Source organism: Pristis pectinata, chromosome 40 (genome assembly GCF_009764475.1).
Source record: "Pristis pectinata isolate sPriPec2 chromosome 40, sPriPec2.1.pri, whole genome shotgun sequence".
In the NCBI taxonomy this organism is placed as follows: domain Eukaryota; kingdom Metazoa; phylum Chordata; class Chondrichthyes; order Rhinopristiformes; family Pristidae; genus Pristis; species Pristis pectinata.
The window spans coordinates 1,654,650-1,673,566 of record NC_067443.1 but is presented as its reverse complement, the minus strand read 5'-3'; the positions used below and the strand labels follow the sequence as shown (position 1 = coordinate 1,673,566).

At 49.4% G+C, this 18,917-nt stretch overlaps 1 protein-coding gene across 8 annotated transcripts in view; it reads right to left on the bottom strand.

The window, feature by feature from the left end:
* The window catches only part of gatad2b (GATA zinc finger domain containing 2B), a 129,316-nt gene that overhangs the window by 61,480 nt on the left and 48,919 nt on the right, over positions 1 to 18,917 (bottom strand). For 2 of the 8 annotated variants that reach the window (XM_052045866.1, XM_052045867.1), the window contains exon 3: positions 7,200 to 7,241. The exons of 1 other annotated variant lie outside the window; for it this stretch is intronic. Coding sequence is in view for 5 of the 7 variants with exons in the window: in XM_052045863.1 (XP_051901823.1) it covers positions 7,200 to 7,306 (107 nt within the window). In the remaining 2 variants the exon portion in view is untranslated. Of the gene's footprint in view, positions 1 to 7,199; positions 7,461 to 18,917 lie in introns of those variants that run through there. 5 more of the 8 variants (XM_052045860.1, XM_052045862.1, XM_052045863.1 and 2 more) reach the window with 4 other exon arrangements.

Sequence of the window (18,917 nt, the reverse complement as noted above, 5' to 3'; positions counted from 1 at the left end):
GGCCTGCTTCCACACTGTATGACTAAACAGGCCCTTCAGCCCACCGAGTCCGTGCCGACCTTCAACCAACTATTTGCACCAACCCTACATTTTTCTCATTTTACTCCCCTCACCCCCAACAGTCTCATCAACTCTCCCCAGATTGAACACCCACCACAGCGGGTGGGCCGAGGTCCAGCACTGGGGCTATACGCCAGCCTGCATCTTGACTGAAGTAGGGCTCGAATTCTCAAGCTGCTGCTTCTAAGGTGATACAGACAGAGAGGTACAGCATGAGAACGGGACCTTTGTTCCACTGAGTCCATCAACCACCCATTTACTCTAACCCTACATTAATCCATTTTTTAAAATTCTCCCCACATTAACTCCACCCCCCCGACCCCCCGCCCCAAAGATTCTACCCCTCACACACACACTAAGGGACAATCTGCAGCAAATTAACCCACAGACCCGCACACCTTTGGGACGTGGGAGGAAACCGGAGCACCGAGGGGGAGACCCCACACAGTCGCAATCTCCAGACAAGCGCTGGAACTCAAGGTCCCTGGAGCCGAGGCAGCAGCTTTACTGGAGAATCACGGGCTAGAGGGCATAGGTTTAAGGTGAAAGGGGAAATATTTAATAGGAACTAGAGGGGGCAACCTTTTCACCTGGAGGGTGTTCAGTATATGGAATGAGCTGCCAGAGGAAGTGTTTGAAGCAGGCACTTCAACAACTTTTGAGAGACACTTGGACAGGTACATGGATAGGAAAGGCTGAGGGGGGAAAAGGCTTAGAGGAAAGTCCAGTTGGGCTGAATGACTTCCTGTGCAAGTGCCATGCAATACTATCTTCTGAACATTTTAATGATATATCTGAGGATTCTACAGCCAGGTGAGGAGAAAGTGAAATATTCTGCCATCTAGCAAAGGTGAGATGAAGTGCACGTGATATACAGGCCATCCCCGGGTTCTGTTCCTACAGAGTCCAGAAGTCGATTTTGCCCATAAGTTGGAAAATGCGCAGAAAAAAAAAATCACTCGATTTGGTAACCGCACCACCACAGTGCGGTAATGTTTGGCATCAAAAGCACATAAGACTGATTACTAAAAGGAGAGAGAGAGCGCGAGAGAAAACTAGTTCTGCCATTAGTAGGAAACGACATATGTATGTACACAGGACTTTTGAATTTAATAATATTATGGGAGTTTATCTGTAGGTAGAGGTGTTCAGAAGTGGGGCATTCGTTACCCCTGTATGCTGTCGTCTGTGTTTGGTGATCAGGCTACCTGTGAACTCCATGCCTGTTGGGCTTACTTTAGATATGGCTCAGTGGTCAGCACCCTCACCGGCGCTGTGGGCTCAAACCCCACTCCAGATTCCCACGCACAAAATGGCCTGAGGTCAGAGAGTCACACAGAATGGAAACAGGCCCCTTCAGCCCATCTGGTCCATGCTGAACAAGATTCCCATCTAAGCTAGTCCCATTTGCCTGCGATTGGCCCATATCCCTCTAAACCTTTCCCATCCATGTATCCGTCCAAGTGTCTCTCAAAGGTTGTTGCGGTACCTTCCTCTGGCAGCTCATTCCATATACGTACCACCCTCTAGGTGAAAGAGTTGCCCCTCCAGTTCCTATCAAATCTCTCCCCCTCACCTTAAACCTGTGCCCTCCAGTTCTTGATTCCCCAACCCTGGGGAAAAGACTGAGTGCGTTCACCCTATGCCCCTCATGATTATATACACCTCTGTAAGATCACCCCTCAGTCACCTGCACTCCAAGGTGGATGGGAAAGAGCCTGTGGTAATGAACAGGAGGAGGAGAGAGAATGGCCCTCCAATATCCACAGGCAGTTTATTCCCCAATCCCTCAGCAGACGTCCTGATCTGGCTACGGCAGTCTCTGTGGGATCTTGCCGAGTGCAGCTTGTGACCGAGGTTTAGAAGCAACTCTAAACGTGAAGGAGTTTGGGATGTGCTGAGGTTGAAGAGGAGATAAAACGTATTCAGAAATGCAAGGAGGGGAGGGGAATTTGGGAAGGGTAGAAGAGAGCAGTGCGATTGAATTGATGTGGGTTCGTGGGAACTTGGAGCACAGGCAGGATTGAGCTAATGTGGTGTGATCGCTCTATATTACATATCGGGATGTTGCTTAGCAACAACAGCTTTGGTTGGGACATTTTATGCAAATCAGAGGGCTAAACACATTTATCCAATGATCTGTATCCACACATAACAATTTTGCGCTATTTTGAATTAAAAAACGAGCAAAGATCTATACTTTAAATGCGTTTCTTTCTGTAGAATTTGAGAAAAGGAGAAAAAAGCAGAGGGGTGAGGTGTTCACGGGAATCAGCTGTGACAGGATCAGGATCACACAGAGGAACAGCAATGGGTACAAAAGGCACAGTCAGCCACATTCGAGGGCTCATATTGTGTGTGTGTGTGTGTGTGTGTGTGTGTGTACGCCTGTCAATGTGTGTGTGTGTGCACACACGTCTGTCAATGTGTGTCTGTGTGTCTGTGTGTGTGTGCGTGTGTGCCTGTGTCTAACTTACTGCTTGTAGCCCTGACACGGGAGTGATGCAGATAGTCCAGCTGGTGCCGGTGATGAGTATGGGTCACTGCACGTGAAGGATAAAGGCCGCTTCCCGGCCACGCAAGACTGTGGCTCCAGGAATCTGATCCTGACTCCCACACGGCACCAGAGGAGCACATTCCATCGGGTGCCGAGTGGAGTCTGCACCTTCTCCCTGCGACCGCCAGGGTTTCCCCGGGTGCTCCGGTCTCCCAAAGAGGTCGTTGCATTAATTGGCTACTCCCGGTGTAGGAAGAAGAATGGGTCGTGGGGTAACGAGATTGACAGGAAAGCTCTGGGAGCTGATGTAGGCCGGATGGGTCAAATAGAACATAGAACAGTACAGCGTAGAAACAGCCCACGATATCTGCACTGAGCAGTCTCCTTCTACTTCAGGAGCAGTGTGGGGGGCAGCAGGCGAAGGGGGCCAAGGGCTCAAGCAAAGTGAGCGACTAAAGGGGGAACAAATTCCAAAGGGAGGTTTGATAGAAACCTCGATGGAAGGTCTGTGCCATTCACTCGCTCCTGCAATTCTCATTGGGAAGTGATCGGAGTCGGGTCTGACACAGTGAAACGTGACGGGCCGTGACGTGTGGGAACAGAGTCTAGACATTTGCTGACCTGGTTCAGGGACTGCTGAGGCAGGCAGCACTAACTGTACTTCCTTCCACAGCACACATGGCCCTTGCTCTGCACTGCACCTCCAGTCTCCTTTTCAGTTTGCGTGTTACTTTGTCTGCCACTGGTTCAAGGGGGTTAGAACATCGAACGCTACAGCACAGTACAGGCCCTTCGGCCCACAATGTTGTGCCGACATTTTATCCTGCTCTACGATCTATCTAACCCTTCCCTCCCACATAGCCCTCCATTTCTCCATCATTCATGTGTCTATCTAAGAATCTCTTAAACATCCCTAATGTATCTGCCCCCACAACCTCTGCAGGCAGTGCGTTCCATGCACCCACCACTCTGTGTAAAAAAAAACTTACCCCTGACATCCCCCTTATATCTTCCTCCAATCACCTTAAAATTATGCCCCCTCGCGTTAGCCATTGTCGCCTTGGTTGTCCACTTGATCTATGCCTCTTACCATCTTGTACACCTCTATCAAGTTGGCACTGGGGCAATTGGTTGCAAACCCCCATGGTAGATTGTTGCGTTTCTCAGCTCAATCTATGGGAGGCTTCATGCCCGTTGGAGAGGTCCATCGTCCGATTCACACTCCCACTATCAGTGCAGTCCTCCCTCAGCATTGCCCTGGGAAGTGGCGGCCTGGAGTACGCTCTCAAATGTATATTTCTATTATATCCAGAAGAGAGTACTGCAGCAAGAGTCAAGCCCACCACTTGCTGACTCAGTGACTGCAGTCCACAGCCACAGATTCTAGGACAATATTTATTCCTCTGACATTGCCCACCCCCATGCAGTGACCCCTTGCTCTGAGCTACACAGGAATTCCCAACATGACAGCCTCCACACTGAGTTGGGGACAGCAGGCGTAGGGCACTCAGGGCCAAGGTGGGCAATGTTACAATACAACACCCACAGATTTCTTTCCCCCTCAGTATTTACTCAGTTCCCTCAAGAGGTCCTGTTGAATCTGCCTCGCCTCTCCTGTTGGGCAGGACGCTCCAGATCAGCAACTCGATGCCTGAAGGAATGTTCCTCACCTCCTCTATTGGCTCCTCAGCCACACAGCTGGTCAGGGTCATACAGTATGGAAACAGACCCTTCAGCCCAACTGGTCTATGCCGACCAAGATCACCATCTAAGCTCATCCCATTTCCCCACGTTTGGCCCATACCCCTCTAAACCTTTCCTATCCATGTACCTGTCCAAGTACCTTTTCAATGTTGTTAATGTACCTGCCTCAAGGACTTCCTCCGGCAGCTCGTTCCATATGCGGACCACCCAATGGGTGAAGAAGTTGCCCCTCAGGCTCCCATTAAGCCGTGAGGTATTGTTGCAGCTATATAGGTCCCTGGTCAGACCCCACTTGGAGTATTGTGCTCAGTTCTGGTCACCTCACTACAGGAAAGATGTGGAAGCCATAGAGAGGGTGCAGAGGAGATTTACAAGGATGCTGCCTGGATTGGGGAGCATGCCTTATGAAAGCAGATTGAGGGAACTTGGCCTTTTCTCCTTGGAGAGACGGAGGATGAGGGGGGACCTGATGAGAGGTATTGATAGGGTAGATTGTCAGAGGCTTTTCCCCAGGGCTGAATTGGTGGCCACAAGAGGACATAGGTTTACGGTGCTGGGGAGTAGATATAGAGGAGATGTCAGGGGTAAGTTTTTTACTCAGAGAGTGGTGAGTGCGTGGAATGGGCTGCCGGCAACGGTGGTGGAGGCTGATACGATAGGGTCTTTCAAGAGTCTGTTAGATCGGTATATGGAGCTAAGTAAAATAGAGGGCTATGGGTAAGCCTAGTAATTTCTAGGGTAGGGACATGTTCGGCACAGCTTTGTGGGCCGAAGGGCCTGAATTGTGCTGTAATTGTTCTATGTTCTAAACCTCCTCTACACTCTTTCCAGTTTAATGCTAGCTTTCCTATAGCAGGGTGACCAAAGCAGAACACAAAATTCCAAATGTGGCCTCGCCAATGCCTTGTACAACTGCAACATAACGTCCCAACTTCTGTAATCATTGCCCTGACTGATGAAAGCCAGTGTGCCAAAAGTTGTCTTCCTGCGATGCCATTTGCGTTTCTCAGCTCAGTCTATGGGAGGCTTTATGCTCATTGGAGAGGTCTATCATCTGAGCCGGTAGCTTTCTCCCAGGGTTGAAATGTCTAATACCAGAGGACGTGCATTTAAGGTGAAAGGGGATAAGTTCAAAGCAGATGTGTGGGGCAGGTTTTTTTTCCCACACGAGAGCGGTGGGTACCTGGAATGTGCTGCCAGGGGTGGTGGAGGCAGATACGACAGGGGTGTTTAAGAGGTTCTTAGATAGGCACATGATTATGCAGAGAATAGAGGGATATGGACCATGGGCAGGCAGAAGGCATTAGCTGTCACTAGCAATTAGTTCAGCACAACATCGTGGGCCGAAGGCCCTGTTCCTGTACTATACTGTTCTATTTTGTATCTTCTTAATATCCGAGTCCTTCCATCCAATGAAAACAGTTCCTCATTTACTAGTTCAGAACCCCTCGTTGGGTTGACTCTTTCTATTAAGCCTCCTCTTGCTCTAAGCAAAACAACCCCAGACTCTCCAAATTACTGAATCCCCCACATTTTTCTTTGTCGATCACCTTTGCAGAAAGGCATGCTCTTTGGCATGGAATAAGAAGCTATCTACTTGGTCTTTCTTGCTCTGGGGAAGGAGATTGGGGGGGGGGGGGGGGGGGGGGGGTAGAAAGAGTTTGGAAATGCCATAGTTAGTGCCGCTAGCTGTCAAGCACTGCCCCCCCCACCCCTGTCCCAAACGAGGCGAGGGTCGGAGACGGTGACCGCCACACCACACAGGCTGGCAACACGAGGGCCGACAGGCTTTTCAGGAGGAAGAGGCGCTTGACTGTAATGGTCCCTGGTAACAGTGGGAGGGGTGCAAGATGGGATACAGGGAGGCGGTTGTGGGGGTGGAAATTAAAGAAACAGACTGATGAAAGACAGATTGTACAAGAGAAGCTAATGCAGATGGAACTGGTGCAGTGTCAAATAACTGAATGGAGAGAGGCTGTGCGTTGTAAATCGATATGGGAGCTGACAGCAGAAAGCATGCAGTTCACTGGCTGGAAACCCTGTGCGGAGACTACAGGCATCTGTACAGGGAGAGCCGCTCCGTTTGTACTCGCAGGCGACTGGGTGGGTGCACGGCTCGGGCACACGGTCGTGGAAGTGAATGGCTGGCCGCCTCTCGGCGAGCGCCCGCTTGCCGTCCTGATGGAAAGGGAAGAAGTGGTGCGAAAGAGAGGTGGGTTATACGAATGAGCAGCATTCATACAAGCAGCCCGGCGCAGCCAGGATCCGTAAAGTGTGGAAGTGCAGCTGAGTGGAGGTGATTCCCAGGAATCTGCATAATTATTTAGGAGAAAAATAAATACCGGCAGGAGCAGACGACTTGGATCCGCACGGATCTGAACGGCTGGAGGGAAAAGGAGGGGAGATTTCTTCATGCTCCCTTCATCTGTGCCACGCTCTCTCGTGAACACAAAATGTTGTGGCTTCCTGCGAAGCCCGTGCACACTTCCTTGTTTAATGGCCTGTAATTTCTCCAGACTGCAGACCACCCTTTTGTAGTCTACAACAGCAGGGCTCTCCTGGCGAGCAGCCAACGCTCACAGTTGCTTGAGAATAGCTCTCGACTCCCTAGAGCTGGGGCTGGGGAGGAATTTGCAGAGGCCGGCTAGCCGGTGTGTGTGTGTGTGTGTGTGTGTGTGTGTGTGTGTGTGTGTACGTGTGTGTGTGTGTGTGTACGTGTGTGTGTGTGTGTGTACGTGTGTGTGTGTGTGTGTGTCTCTGTGTGTGTACGTGTGTGTTTGTTTTCAGACAAAGGAATTTCAGACGGGCTGCGAACTGCTTTGACGGGGCAAGGAGAGAGGAAATCCCCCACCCCCTCCTCACACACACACACCGCTCCTAATGCCACACGGCATTTTGGAAAAAAAACCCACACACAGACATATTTCTTGATACTCACAGTTCAGACTCCTCCCCTCTCCTGTGCTGCTGCTCCCCACAGCTGTTTGAAGAATGAAAGAAGTGATTCAGTGCAGCCCTCTCGACAGTGGCTGGGCAACCCCACATTCCGTGCCATCCCTCCAGGGACAGCCAGAACCCTTTCAAGCGGGCACACCTTGCCAGGCACTATGTTTACAGAGCGGTGAGGGACCCGCGGACCACAATGCCTTGCGGGCTTCCAGTCCGAGGTAAAGAACCGGTTCCAGCCAGTCGTAACCTCAGGCCTGTGGTAATCTCCCAAAAAAACTTTCTTTTCCCCCCTTCTTTTTGGCGGTCCCGAGTAAATGGGCTGGGAGAAGTGCATGCATTCACCCGCTGGAGCCTGACTTCGGCAGGGTTAACTCCTTCACTGCTGCTCGGCACCGGCACGCTTTCAGAACCGGCTCTTCCCGTCACTTTTAACCCTTTACGCTCGCCGCCTTCCACAATGGTAGGGACACGCTGCCCCTTGGCAGGGTGGTCACTTGTCAGCGGGTGTGCGGAGGAAGGGGGCAGTGTGGCCATGTTGCAGTTCTGCCCACACACCCTTGGATGATGATCCAGTGCGATGTGATTCCACTCTGCACCAGCTCACTCACAGGGACTGGAGCCACAGGTGACCCTCACCTGCACCAGGTGACAGCAGGCGATTCTAGGCAGATCAAACCCGCTTTGTAAAACTTGTTCAACATAGGCCAACCGGTAACTGTCACCAGGCAGTACAGTGGGTAGAACCACTGCCTCCCAGCTCCAGAGACCCGGGTTTGATCCTGACCTCCGGTGCTGTCTGCCCGTGTGTGGAGTTTGCCACGTTCTCCGTGACCGGATGCTCCGGTTCCCTCCCACATCCCAACAGCGCGCGGGGTCGGTGGGTCAAGCGGCCACTGTAAGTTGTCCCCCTAGTGTGTGGGTGGGGGGGAATGATGGGAAATGTGGGGAGAATAAAAGAAAATGTATTGATGTAGAATTAGTGTGAAGGGGAGGTTGATGGTTGAGATGCACTCGCTGTAGCTCTCCTTATCCATATCACCCTACAGTTAGCAGCTTGAGAATTCAAGCTCAATCCAGGTCAAGATGCAGGCTGGCATAGCCCCAGCTCCGTGAGAGTGCTGCACCATCCGAGACACACTCCCTCCTGAGCGAGCAGCCAGCCAAACCTCACCCCACCCTCTCTGTGGGTGTTAATCACTCCTACCTCTGCCCAGGCCACTCCAGAGGAGTTCCCCGGCTGTTACACCTATCGGTACTTCCCAACCAGCACCAAGGGCAACCGATGTCACCCATTGTCACTCACTGGCTGTGGGACTGGACAGAACAAAAATTACAATGCACACGGCACACCAAGTCACGCCCGACATAACACTCCCATGACATGGGAAGAGGTCACCAGGCAGATGGAGGTAAAGATTCAAAGATCTGAAGCAATGCAATGCCTGAAGGTGATGGAGACAGATACTCTCACATTTTTGTACTGTTCAGATGGGCACCTACAGCACCTCTTGATGGGCTACAGGCCAAGAGTGGAAGACAAAAATCATAAAAGATAGATACCTGAAGGCTGGCAGACACACAGTGGGCCAAGGGGTCTCTTTCTGTGCTGTATGACTCCGTGATTCTATACCCACTGACTCGACTATGGCTTTCAGTAAAGGAGCAGTTGCTGGGTTGGTATTGAGAAGCTCAAGCACACGGAGGCTCCGCATAAGCAGAGAAAGGAGCGCCTCCACCTCACAAACTACCGACCCACCCGGCCACCTCCTGCTCTATCTGCGGAAGAGTCTGTGGTTCCACATAAGCAGAGTGGAAACGACCCATCCTCAATCCCCAGAAGTCGTCATGTGGTAAAGTAGCGATGGAGTCGTTGACCATGGCTCAGTGATGGCATTCTCAGCTCTGGGTCAAATGGTTCAAGTCCCAAAGCCGGAACCCAATCCCTGGCTGCTTGTTGAGAGAGTGCCAAATGTCAGAGGCCTCATCTGTTGGCTGCGATGTTAAACCAAGGACCTGCCTTCCCCCTGAGGTGGATGGAAAAGATCCTACAAGAAGAGGAGGACGTCCTTCCTCTGTCCCACCCTGCTATTCCCCTGAAACATCACTGAAATACTGGTTAGCCACCGAGACAAGAGGCCTAGGGTTCAAGGTCCACTGCTAGACTGACACACTAATGTAGCACTGTTGTGGTCCCATCTTGTGGATGGGACGTTCAGGTGGATGTTAAAGATAACCAAGGCTCTATTGGAAGGGGGGAGTTCTAATGCCCAGGAAAGCACTTCTTCACCCAGTGGTACCAGCAAGAGAAGAACTGTCCGTTCACGGAGACACGAGAGACTGCAGGTGCTGCAATCTGGAGGAACTCAGCGGGTCAGACCTGACACGTTGACCATCCCTTTCCCTCCACAGGTGCTGCCTGACCCACTGAGCTCCTCCGGTATTTTGCTTGTTACTCAACAGTCCCTTCGTGCCGTGAACAGTTATCTCCCACAACTCTGTCAAACCTTGGCAGTAATCGGCTGGGTCTGTCAGGGCCTGACCTGATGTGCAGCAGAAAATGTATTTATTCACCCGTTCATGGGATATGAACATTGCTGGCAATTTTGGTATTTGTTGTCCATACCTCAAGGTGCCTGGACTGAGGGGTCTGGAATCACACAGGCCAGATTGGGTAAGGATGGCAGATTTCTGTCCCTCAAGGCTCAGATGGGTTACAGCAAATCAGTAGCTGGTTACCATCAGTAATTGTTAAAAATTCCAGATTTACTTAATTACCTGAATTTAATTTCTCACAATGAAGTGCTGGTTTTGAATTGGTGTCTCTGGATCAACAATTCAGAACTCTGGCTGACTTCAGTAACTTAACCACTCCGCTGTCCCATTATAGGCTCGCAGCTCCCATCAGGCAGGAGGTACAGAAGCCTGAAGTCCCACACCATCAGGTTCAGGAACAGCTACTTCCCTTCAGCCATTTGGTTCTTGAACCAACCGGCACATCCCTAATCACTGCCTCAGAACAGCAACACTGTGATCACTTTGCACTAAAATGGACTTTTTTCTGTTCTAATTGTGTTCTTGTAAAAATTGTGTTTATGTTTTTCTTGCGAATCCTGCTTATATGATCCTGTGTGCCTGTGATGCTGCTGCAAGGAAATTTTTCACTGCACCTGTGTAGACATGGACTTGTGCATCTGACAATAAACTCGACTTTGACTATAGACTAGCAGAGAGTGGGATCTGTTAAATGTAAACCACACAGAGTTTACAGCTCAGAAACAGTAATTCAGCCAAACAAAGCTGTGTCAATGCATTATCCACTCACCCTCTTCCTGCCATATCAGAATGTTTTTAATCCTTTTACCCTCATGTTTATCTAGATTCCCATTCACTGAATCCACCCCAGTCCTTCTACGAGCAGGTTCCACGGGTACTTTTGGCTCTAGAAGAGACATTAGCACAGCCTCAAAGAACCAAGAGCTTCAGCCTAGGTCAGTACCGAACCACAAGGCAGATAGCGACCTCTCAACAGACCAGGCCCGGAGTCAGGTTGCAGTGTACCGGTTTGTGACAGAGTCTTTCTTTCTACTCTGCAGGTGTTACCTACGGTAGCTTGGACTCAGAATCAGGCCCCCCCCCCCCAATCCTACACAAATCCCATTTTGTTCTCCCCACATTCCCATCAACTCCCCCCAGATTCTACCCCTCAGCCACACACTAGGGCAATTTACAGCAGCCAATTACCCCCACCAACCCTGCACGTCTTTGGGATGAGGGAGGAAACCTGAACACCTGGGGGAAACCCAGGCAGTCACGAAGAACATGCAAACTCCACATACACAGATAGCCCCAGAGGTCAGAGAGGCCATTCAGCCCATCAAGCCTGCTCCACCATTCAATCATGACTGGTATTTTTCTCAACCCCATTCCCCCACCATCTCCCCGTAACCCTTAACCCCCTTACCAATCAAGAACCTATCAATCTCTGCCTTAAATACACCCAATGACTTGGCCTCCACAACCCTCTGTGGCAACAAATTCCACACATTCACTGCTCTCTCGCTGAAGAAATTCCTCCTCAGCTCAGTTCTAAAGGGACGTCCCTTTATCCTGAGGCTGTACCCTCGGATTCCGGACTCTCCCACTGATGGGAACATCCTCTTCACATCCACTCTATCCAGGCCTTTCAGTATCCGGGAAGTTTCAATGAGGTCCCCCCTCATCCTTCTGAACTCCATCGAGGACAGTCCCAGAGATATCAAACGCTCCTCATGCGTTAACCCGTTTACCCCAGGACCATTCCTGTGAACCTCCTCTGGATCCTCTCCAGGGCCAGCACATCCTTCCTTAGATACGGGACCCAAAATTGCTCACAATGTTCCAAAAATGGTCTGACCAATGCCTTATAAAGCCTCAGCAATACATCCTTGCTTTTATCTTTTTACAGTAATCTTATGTCTTTGCACTGCACTGCTGCTGCAAAACAACAAATTTCACGTCACATAAGTCAGTGATAATAAATCAGATTCTGATGTTCTCATCCTCTCGAAATGAATGCTAACATTGCATTTGCCTTCTTAACTACCAACTCAACCTGCGAGTTAACCTTAAGGGAATTCTGAACTAGGACTCCCAAGTCCCTTTGCACGTCCCATTTCTGAATTCTCTCCCCGTTTAGGGATTGAACCTGGCTCAGATCAGGATTGAACCTGGATCTCTGGAGCTGTCAGACTGACAGCTGCTCCAATAGGTGTGCCAGTCTTCCCATTTTCTCTCTGGATGCTTTAAGCTCTGTTACATTCCTTGCTCCCATCTCCCTTTTAAAGGTTAAATCACGTGCTCCCCACCTCCTTACAGCGCTCGAGGCTGGGCCATTTCTAACAATGCATCTGCAGATCAGTAGGAGGGAAGGAGGTGCCACCTATGTTATGCCAAGTCAGTGGGTGTCAAATCAATCCTTGTGCTCTGATGGTTGATCTTAAAGAATAAAATACATTTACCAGTTATGGAATGCACGCTTCTGCAAGACTCGGTGGTGTGGACTGCCCTAATGGAACAAGCTGCCAATACCCAAAACCTCCTGCTCAGCCACAGAGAGTGCTGCCTCTTATCACACGGCTACGTCACCAACAGGGACAACCTCCTTCAGGAAGTGAGAATGACGAGAAGGGTTTGGGGGTGGGGGGGGGGGGGTCAAAATGGAGGAGACAGAGATACAGAGCAGAGGGGATGGGAAGGGAGATATGGAAGGGAAAGGAGGGGCAACGCGGAGGGGACGGAAGTACAAAAGGGAAGGGAGGGGTGGAGGGGGGACATCCGATATGCAGGAGAGATATTGGGAGGAATGGAGAGGAAGAAGGACAGGCAGGAGAAAGAATGACAACATGGAGGGAGGGGAAAGAGATAGACAGGGGAGCCTATGCAATGAAGGTTTCTGAGACCCAGGACTGCTCTACAAGAGGTCAGGTCTGTATCCACTGGAGGAACAGGGGGAGTGTACAACATGCTGACAGGGCTCAGCAGCCTGGGTGTGGGGACAATGCTTCCCTTCCCCTGGCTCGTGGGTGTCTGGAACGAGGAGGATCACAGTCTCATGGTTATGAGGCAAGGCACTTAGGACAGCAACGAGGAGAAATTTCTTCACTCAGGGGATGGTGAACCTGTGGAACTCTCCACAACAGAAGGCTGTGGAGGCCAACCCAGAAAGTATTTATGAAGATGATAAGATTTCTTGACAGAACAGATAGCAAATAGTATGGGGATTGCAGGCATAGGGAGTTTTACTGCACAGAAACGGGCCGCCCTGCCCAACTCATCCAGGCCCAAGGTACCTTCCTCAGCTAGCCCCATATACCTGGCTTTGGCCCATATCCCTCTAAACGTTTTCTATCCATGTACTTGACCAAATATCTTTTAAATGTTGTAACTGTACCCCCCCACCAGTTCCGCTGCCAGCTCGTTCCATATCCCCACCACCCTGTGTGGGAAAATCTTACCCTTCAGGTTCCCTTTAAGTCTTTCCCCTCTCACCTTAAATCTCTAGTTTTAGACTCCCCTACCCTGGGTAAAGGACTGTGACCATCCACCTTTTCTATGCCCCTTATGATTTTATAAACCATCAGTCTCCTTCACTCCAGGGAAATCATTCCCAATCTACCCAGTCCCTTGTCACAACTCAAGCCATACAGCCGCGGCAACATCCTTGTGGATCTTTTCTGCACTCTCTCTAGTTATGGCATTAAGATAGAGGATCAGCCATGATTACATACTGAACGGCAGAGCAGGGTCAAAGGACCGAGTGACCTATTCCTGCTGTTTCTCTACGACTTGGGAGGGAAGAAGGGAAGAACGAAGCTGTGGAAAAGAGTGAGGTGCAGAGGGAGTGGGGTTCACTGAAGGCGGGATAAGCAAGCAGAAGCTTTATTTTGATCCAGGAATTCCATATCCCTGACATTCTCCCTTTTGTGGTGGGGAACAGCACGTACACATGAGCATTGTTCCTCAGGGTCTTGCCTGCAATAGCAAATCTCCAGGCTAAAATAAAAGGCAGCAGGCAACTGCATGTTTGAAGTCACAGGGATGGATGGCAAAACCAAATTTAAATAAAAAATGGATGGTAGATGGAGCTCAACTCGGGGACCCAAGAACGATAGAGAGAAGAATTTCTTAAACAGCAAGAAATTTGGAATAATCAAGGTATCTGGATGGCCATCTATACAAACCAACAAGCTTGTGGATACATGTAAATATAAATCTTTGAGAAACTGATGATTTGAAGTGAACCATCAGACCCCACCTGAAATTACTGCACCCCAGGAAACAAGTGATTGGCCTTTAGAAATGAATCAAGCGCAAGGAAAGATCTGGGATTTGAATGAGTTAAGTTACAAGGACAGATTTCACAGACCTGGCTTGTAAACCTTCAGGTTGAGGGCAGATCTGAATTGAGGTGCTTAAGAGAGTTAAAAGGATCTGGCAGGGTCGAAAGAGAAACTGTCCTCTGGCAAGGGAGTGCAGAACAAAGGACCCTAAAATTAGAGCCAGGCCACTCTTCACATATGGGGTAAAGGAAATGTGAAACCCTCTCCCCACAAGACTGTCTGCTGGGGGGATGGGTCGGACTGCAGACTGAGGTTGATTTTTTTTAATGGGTTAGGGGTAATCAAGGGATTTGTTGGAAAGATGGGAAAATGCCAAGGTGCAGATCATGACAGTCTTGGTTCAGGGGGGAGAATGGACTCTTCCGGGTACTTCCAGTCCAGTTATGTGTTCTGAAGTTTGGGCAGGCTGTCAGTGGGTGTTGGTCTCTCAGTTCAGAGAATGGAGGCAGCTGCAATAGCGTTCCTCCTTCCAGCTGGGCTGAGCAGCACTGCCAGACTCTTGTCCAACTCCAGTGACATCTGTGGGTCGTTCAAGGAATAAAATGGGTCTCGACCTCGAAAGCTCAGGCAAGCCCCGAGTGACCGTGTAAGGGTGATGGGGAAGGGAGCAGGGAAAGTTAACACTACTAAACATTGTATATTGGGCTTGCTTTTCCTGCCCACACATGACTACCTCTTGTCACAAACTTTGGTTACACTTCTGCTTTCATCTCGTCCCAACATGAATTGTTATAACACTTCTTACTCAGTTTTTTGCCATGTCAACTGCTGCAACGCAAGGACAGAGGTGACAGCAGAGAACCAAGCCTGACTGATCTGCCTAGTGTTTCCCTCCACACTGGCCACATCACACTTCTATTCCTTTCTCCCTTGCACACTGACCTATCTTCCCTTATAATTTGTCTCTGCTGACCGCCACACACTTTATCTACCTGCACTGCACTCTCTCTGTAACACTATATTCTACATTCCGTTTTCCCTTTGCAGTACCTCGATGTACTTATGTACGGAATGATCTGTCTGGATGGCACGCAAAACAAAAGCTTTTAGAAACATAGAAAACCTACAGCACAATTCAGGCCCTTCGGCCCACAAAGCTGTGCCAAACATGTCCCTACCTTAGAAACTACTAGGCTTACCCATATAGCCCTCTATTTTTCTCAGCTCCGTGTACCTATTCAAAAGTCTCTTAAAAGACCCTATCGTACCCGCTTCCACCACCGTTGCCGGCAGCCCATTCCACACACTCACCACTCTCTGAGTAAAAAACTTACCCCTGACATCTCCTCTGTACCTACTTCCCAGCACCTTAAACCCTGTGTCCTCTTGTGGCCACCATTTCAGCCCTGGGGAAAAGCCTCTGACTATCCACACGATCAATGCCTCTCATCATCTTATACAACTCTATCAGGTCCCCCCTCATCCTCCGTCGCTCCAAGGAGAAAAGGCTGAGTTCACTAAACCTGTTTTCATAAGGCATGCTCCCCAATCCAGGCAGCATCCTTGTAAATCTCCTCTGCACCCTCTCTACGGCTTCCACATCCTTCCTGTAGTGAGGTGACCAGAACTGAGCACAGTGCTCCAAGTGGGGTCTGACCAGGGACCTATATAGCTGCAACATTACCTCTTGGCTCCTAAACTCAATTCCCCGATTGATGAAGGACAATGCACCATATGCCTTCTTAACCACAGAGTCAACCTGTGCAGCTGCTTTGAGTGTCCTATGGACTCGGACCCCAAGATCCCTCTGATCCTCCACACTGCCAAGAGTCCTACCATTAATATTATATTCTGCCAACATATTTGACCTTCCAAAATGAACCACTTCACATATCTGGGTTGAACTCCATCTACCACTTCTCAGCCCAGTTTTGCATCCTATGTCCTGCTGTAACCTCTGACAGCCTTCACTGGACCTCGATACCTGTGACAATAATAAACCAACCAACTTTTATCAATACACCGTAGAAACCATCCTATCCAGATGCATCACCACTTGGTACAGCAACTGCTCTGCCCAGGACTGCAAGAAACTGCAGAGAGTTGTGGACACAGCTCAGCACATCACAGAAACCAGCCTCCCCTCCATGGACTCTGTCTAAACTTCTTGCTGGCTTGGTAAAGCAGCCAGCATAATCAAAGACCCCACCCACCCAGGGCATTCTCTCTTCTCCCCCTTCCCATCGGGTAGAAGATACAAAAGCCTGAAAGCGCGTACCACCAGGTTCAAGGACAGCTTCTATCCTGCTGTTATAAGACACTTTGATGGTTCCCTAGTATGCTAAAATGGACTCTTGACCTCACAATCCACCTCGTTATGACCTTGCACCTTATTGTCTGCCTGCACTGGACTCTCAGTAACTGTAACACTTTATTCTGCATTCTGTTATTGTTTTACCCTGTACTACCTCAATGCACTGTGTAAGGAATTGATCTGTATGAACAATATGCAAGACAAGTTTTTTTTACTGGACCTTGGTACAAGTGACAATAACACACCAATTCAATTCAATCACCGGCTTCATGAAGATTGTTCAAGAAGGGAACAGAGTGCATTGCTAAACCATAGTGATCAGGGCTGTGCCGGTTGGTTCAAGAACCAAATGGTTGAAGGGAAGCAGCTGTTCCTGAACCTGGTGATGTGGGACTTAACCCGTGAGCCCGGCTGGGATCCCGCACTGCAAACCCCACTGCCCTGGCCCAGTGCGTAGATGCAACCACAAGAAAAGGCACTTCATCATCTTTACTTTCTTAGGAGGTTAAGAAGGTTTGGCTTGTCACTGAACACTCTAACAAACTTCTACAGATGTACTGTTGAAAGTGTCCTGACTGGTTGCATCAGGGTCTGATACAGCAATTCAAATGTGCAGGAATGTAAGAAGCTGCAGAAAGCAGTGGACTCTGCCCAATACATCACGGGCACATCCCTCCCCACCATGGGTAGTATCTACAGGAGGCGCTGCTTCAAGAAGGCAACGTCCATCGTCAAAGATCCCCACCATCCGGGCCGTGCCATCTTCTCGCAGCTCCCATCGGGCAGGAGATACAGAAGCCTGAAGTCCCCACACCACCAGGTTCAGGAACAGCTACTTCCCTTCAACCATTCGGTTCTTGAACCAACCGGCACAACCCTAATGACTGTAGTTTAGCAACACTGTGGCCACTTTGATCACTGCAGTAAAATGGACTTTCTTTTGTTTTTATTCTAATTGTGTTCTTTCTTGTAAAATTGTGTATAATTTGTTTAATTTATGTTTTTCCTGTGAATGCTGCTTATATGATGCTCTGTGTCTGTGATGCTGCTGCAAGGAAGTTTTTCATTGCACCTGTGCACACACGGACTTGTGGATATGACAATAAACACCTTGACTTCACCCAGTATACGATCAAGGAAACCCAACAGCCGAAGAGTTGTGAGTCCGCCCATGTGCTTGGTCAACTCTCCTCACTCACTCTGCTCCCTCAGCCTCCACAGCCTGTTCATCATCACACCAATCACCAGGTCATTTTGTTCCAACTTCCTCTGGGAAATGAACTTCAAATGTTGGCAAGTTCACTCCAAGCCTGACTCACCAAGCGACATTTCCTCTAAAACTCCTAGCCTGCCTGAGTCAGAATCCAATCTGACATTCCCAGCAGCTCTACCGACTCACTTACCACATGACACAGGAGGCCATTCAGCACATCAAGTCGACGCCAGCTCACAGAGCAATCCCATTTCCCCACTAAGGCTGCACAGTGGAGCAGCTCTCTGACAGCTTCAGTGACCCGGGTTCAATGCTGACCGCTGCCACTGTCTGTGCAGAGTTTGCACATTTTCCCTGTAACCGTGTGGTTTACTTCAGGGGTAGTTCCTCCCACATCCCAAAAATGTACAGGAGGAAGTCAGCCTCTGTAAATTGGCCATAGTGTACAAGAAGTCATAGGATCAGGGCAGGGGAGTGGAGATGAACGGAATGCAGAGTGAATAAAATGCATTAGGATGGGATTAGTGTAAAAACTGGCACTTGACTATGGATTTAACAGGTCAAAGAACCCACATCATGCTGTATTTTTCTAGGACTAATCACTTATCTTCTGTAACCTATATTCCCCACACTCCCATCATCTCCCCCAGATTCTACAACTCGCCTACACGAGGAGGGAATTATTTTTCAGTGACCAATTAACCTACTAACCCACACGTCCTTGGAAGGAAACCAGATCACCCAGAGGAAACCCACAAAGTCACAGGGAGAGCGTGTAAACTCCACACAGACAGCACCAGAGGTCAGGATCAAACCCACATCGCTGGAGCTCAGAGGCGGCAGCACTAACCACTGTGCCACTCTGATGCAATATTAAACCAAGCTCTTGCATACTCTCCCAAGTGGACAACATTAATAGAAAAAAGACAGAGCAGTTCTCTCCAGTGACCTGGAGAATGCTCACTGTTTGTGCAAAGATAGCTTGCTTGGCAACTATATAATGTTTGTCATAACCACAGAATGCTTCATTGTCCAAAGTATTTTACAACTAATTTTGACACTTAGTCACTGTTGTACTTTGGGAAACAGCACACACACACACACACACACACACACACACACACACACACACACACACACACACACACACACACACACAGGGAAAAATTCTACAAATGGTCATAAGAATAATCTGCTTTACTGACGTTGGTCAAAGCCCCTGGATACTTGGGGAAAATACCCTGTTAGTCTTCAAGATAGTGGCCAGGGGTTCTTTTGCATTCATTGAAGAGGGCATAGAGTCATATATCAGAGAAACAGGCCCTTCGGCCCAACTGGTCCATGCCGACCAAATAGATAGAG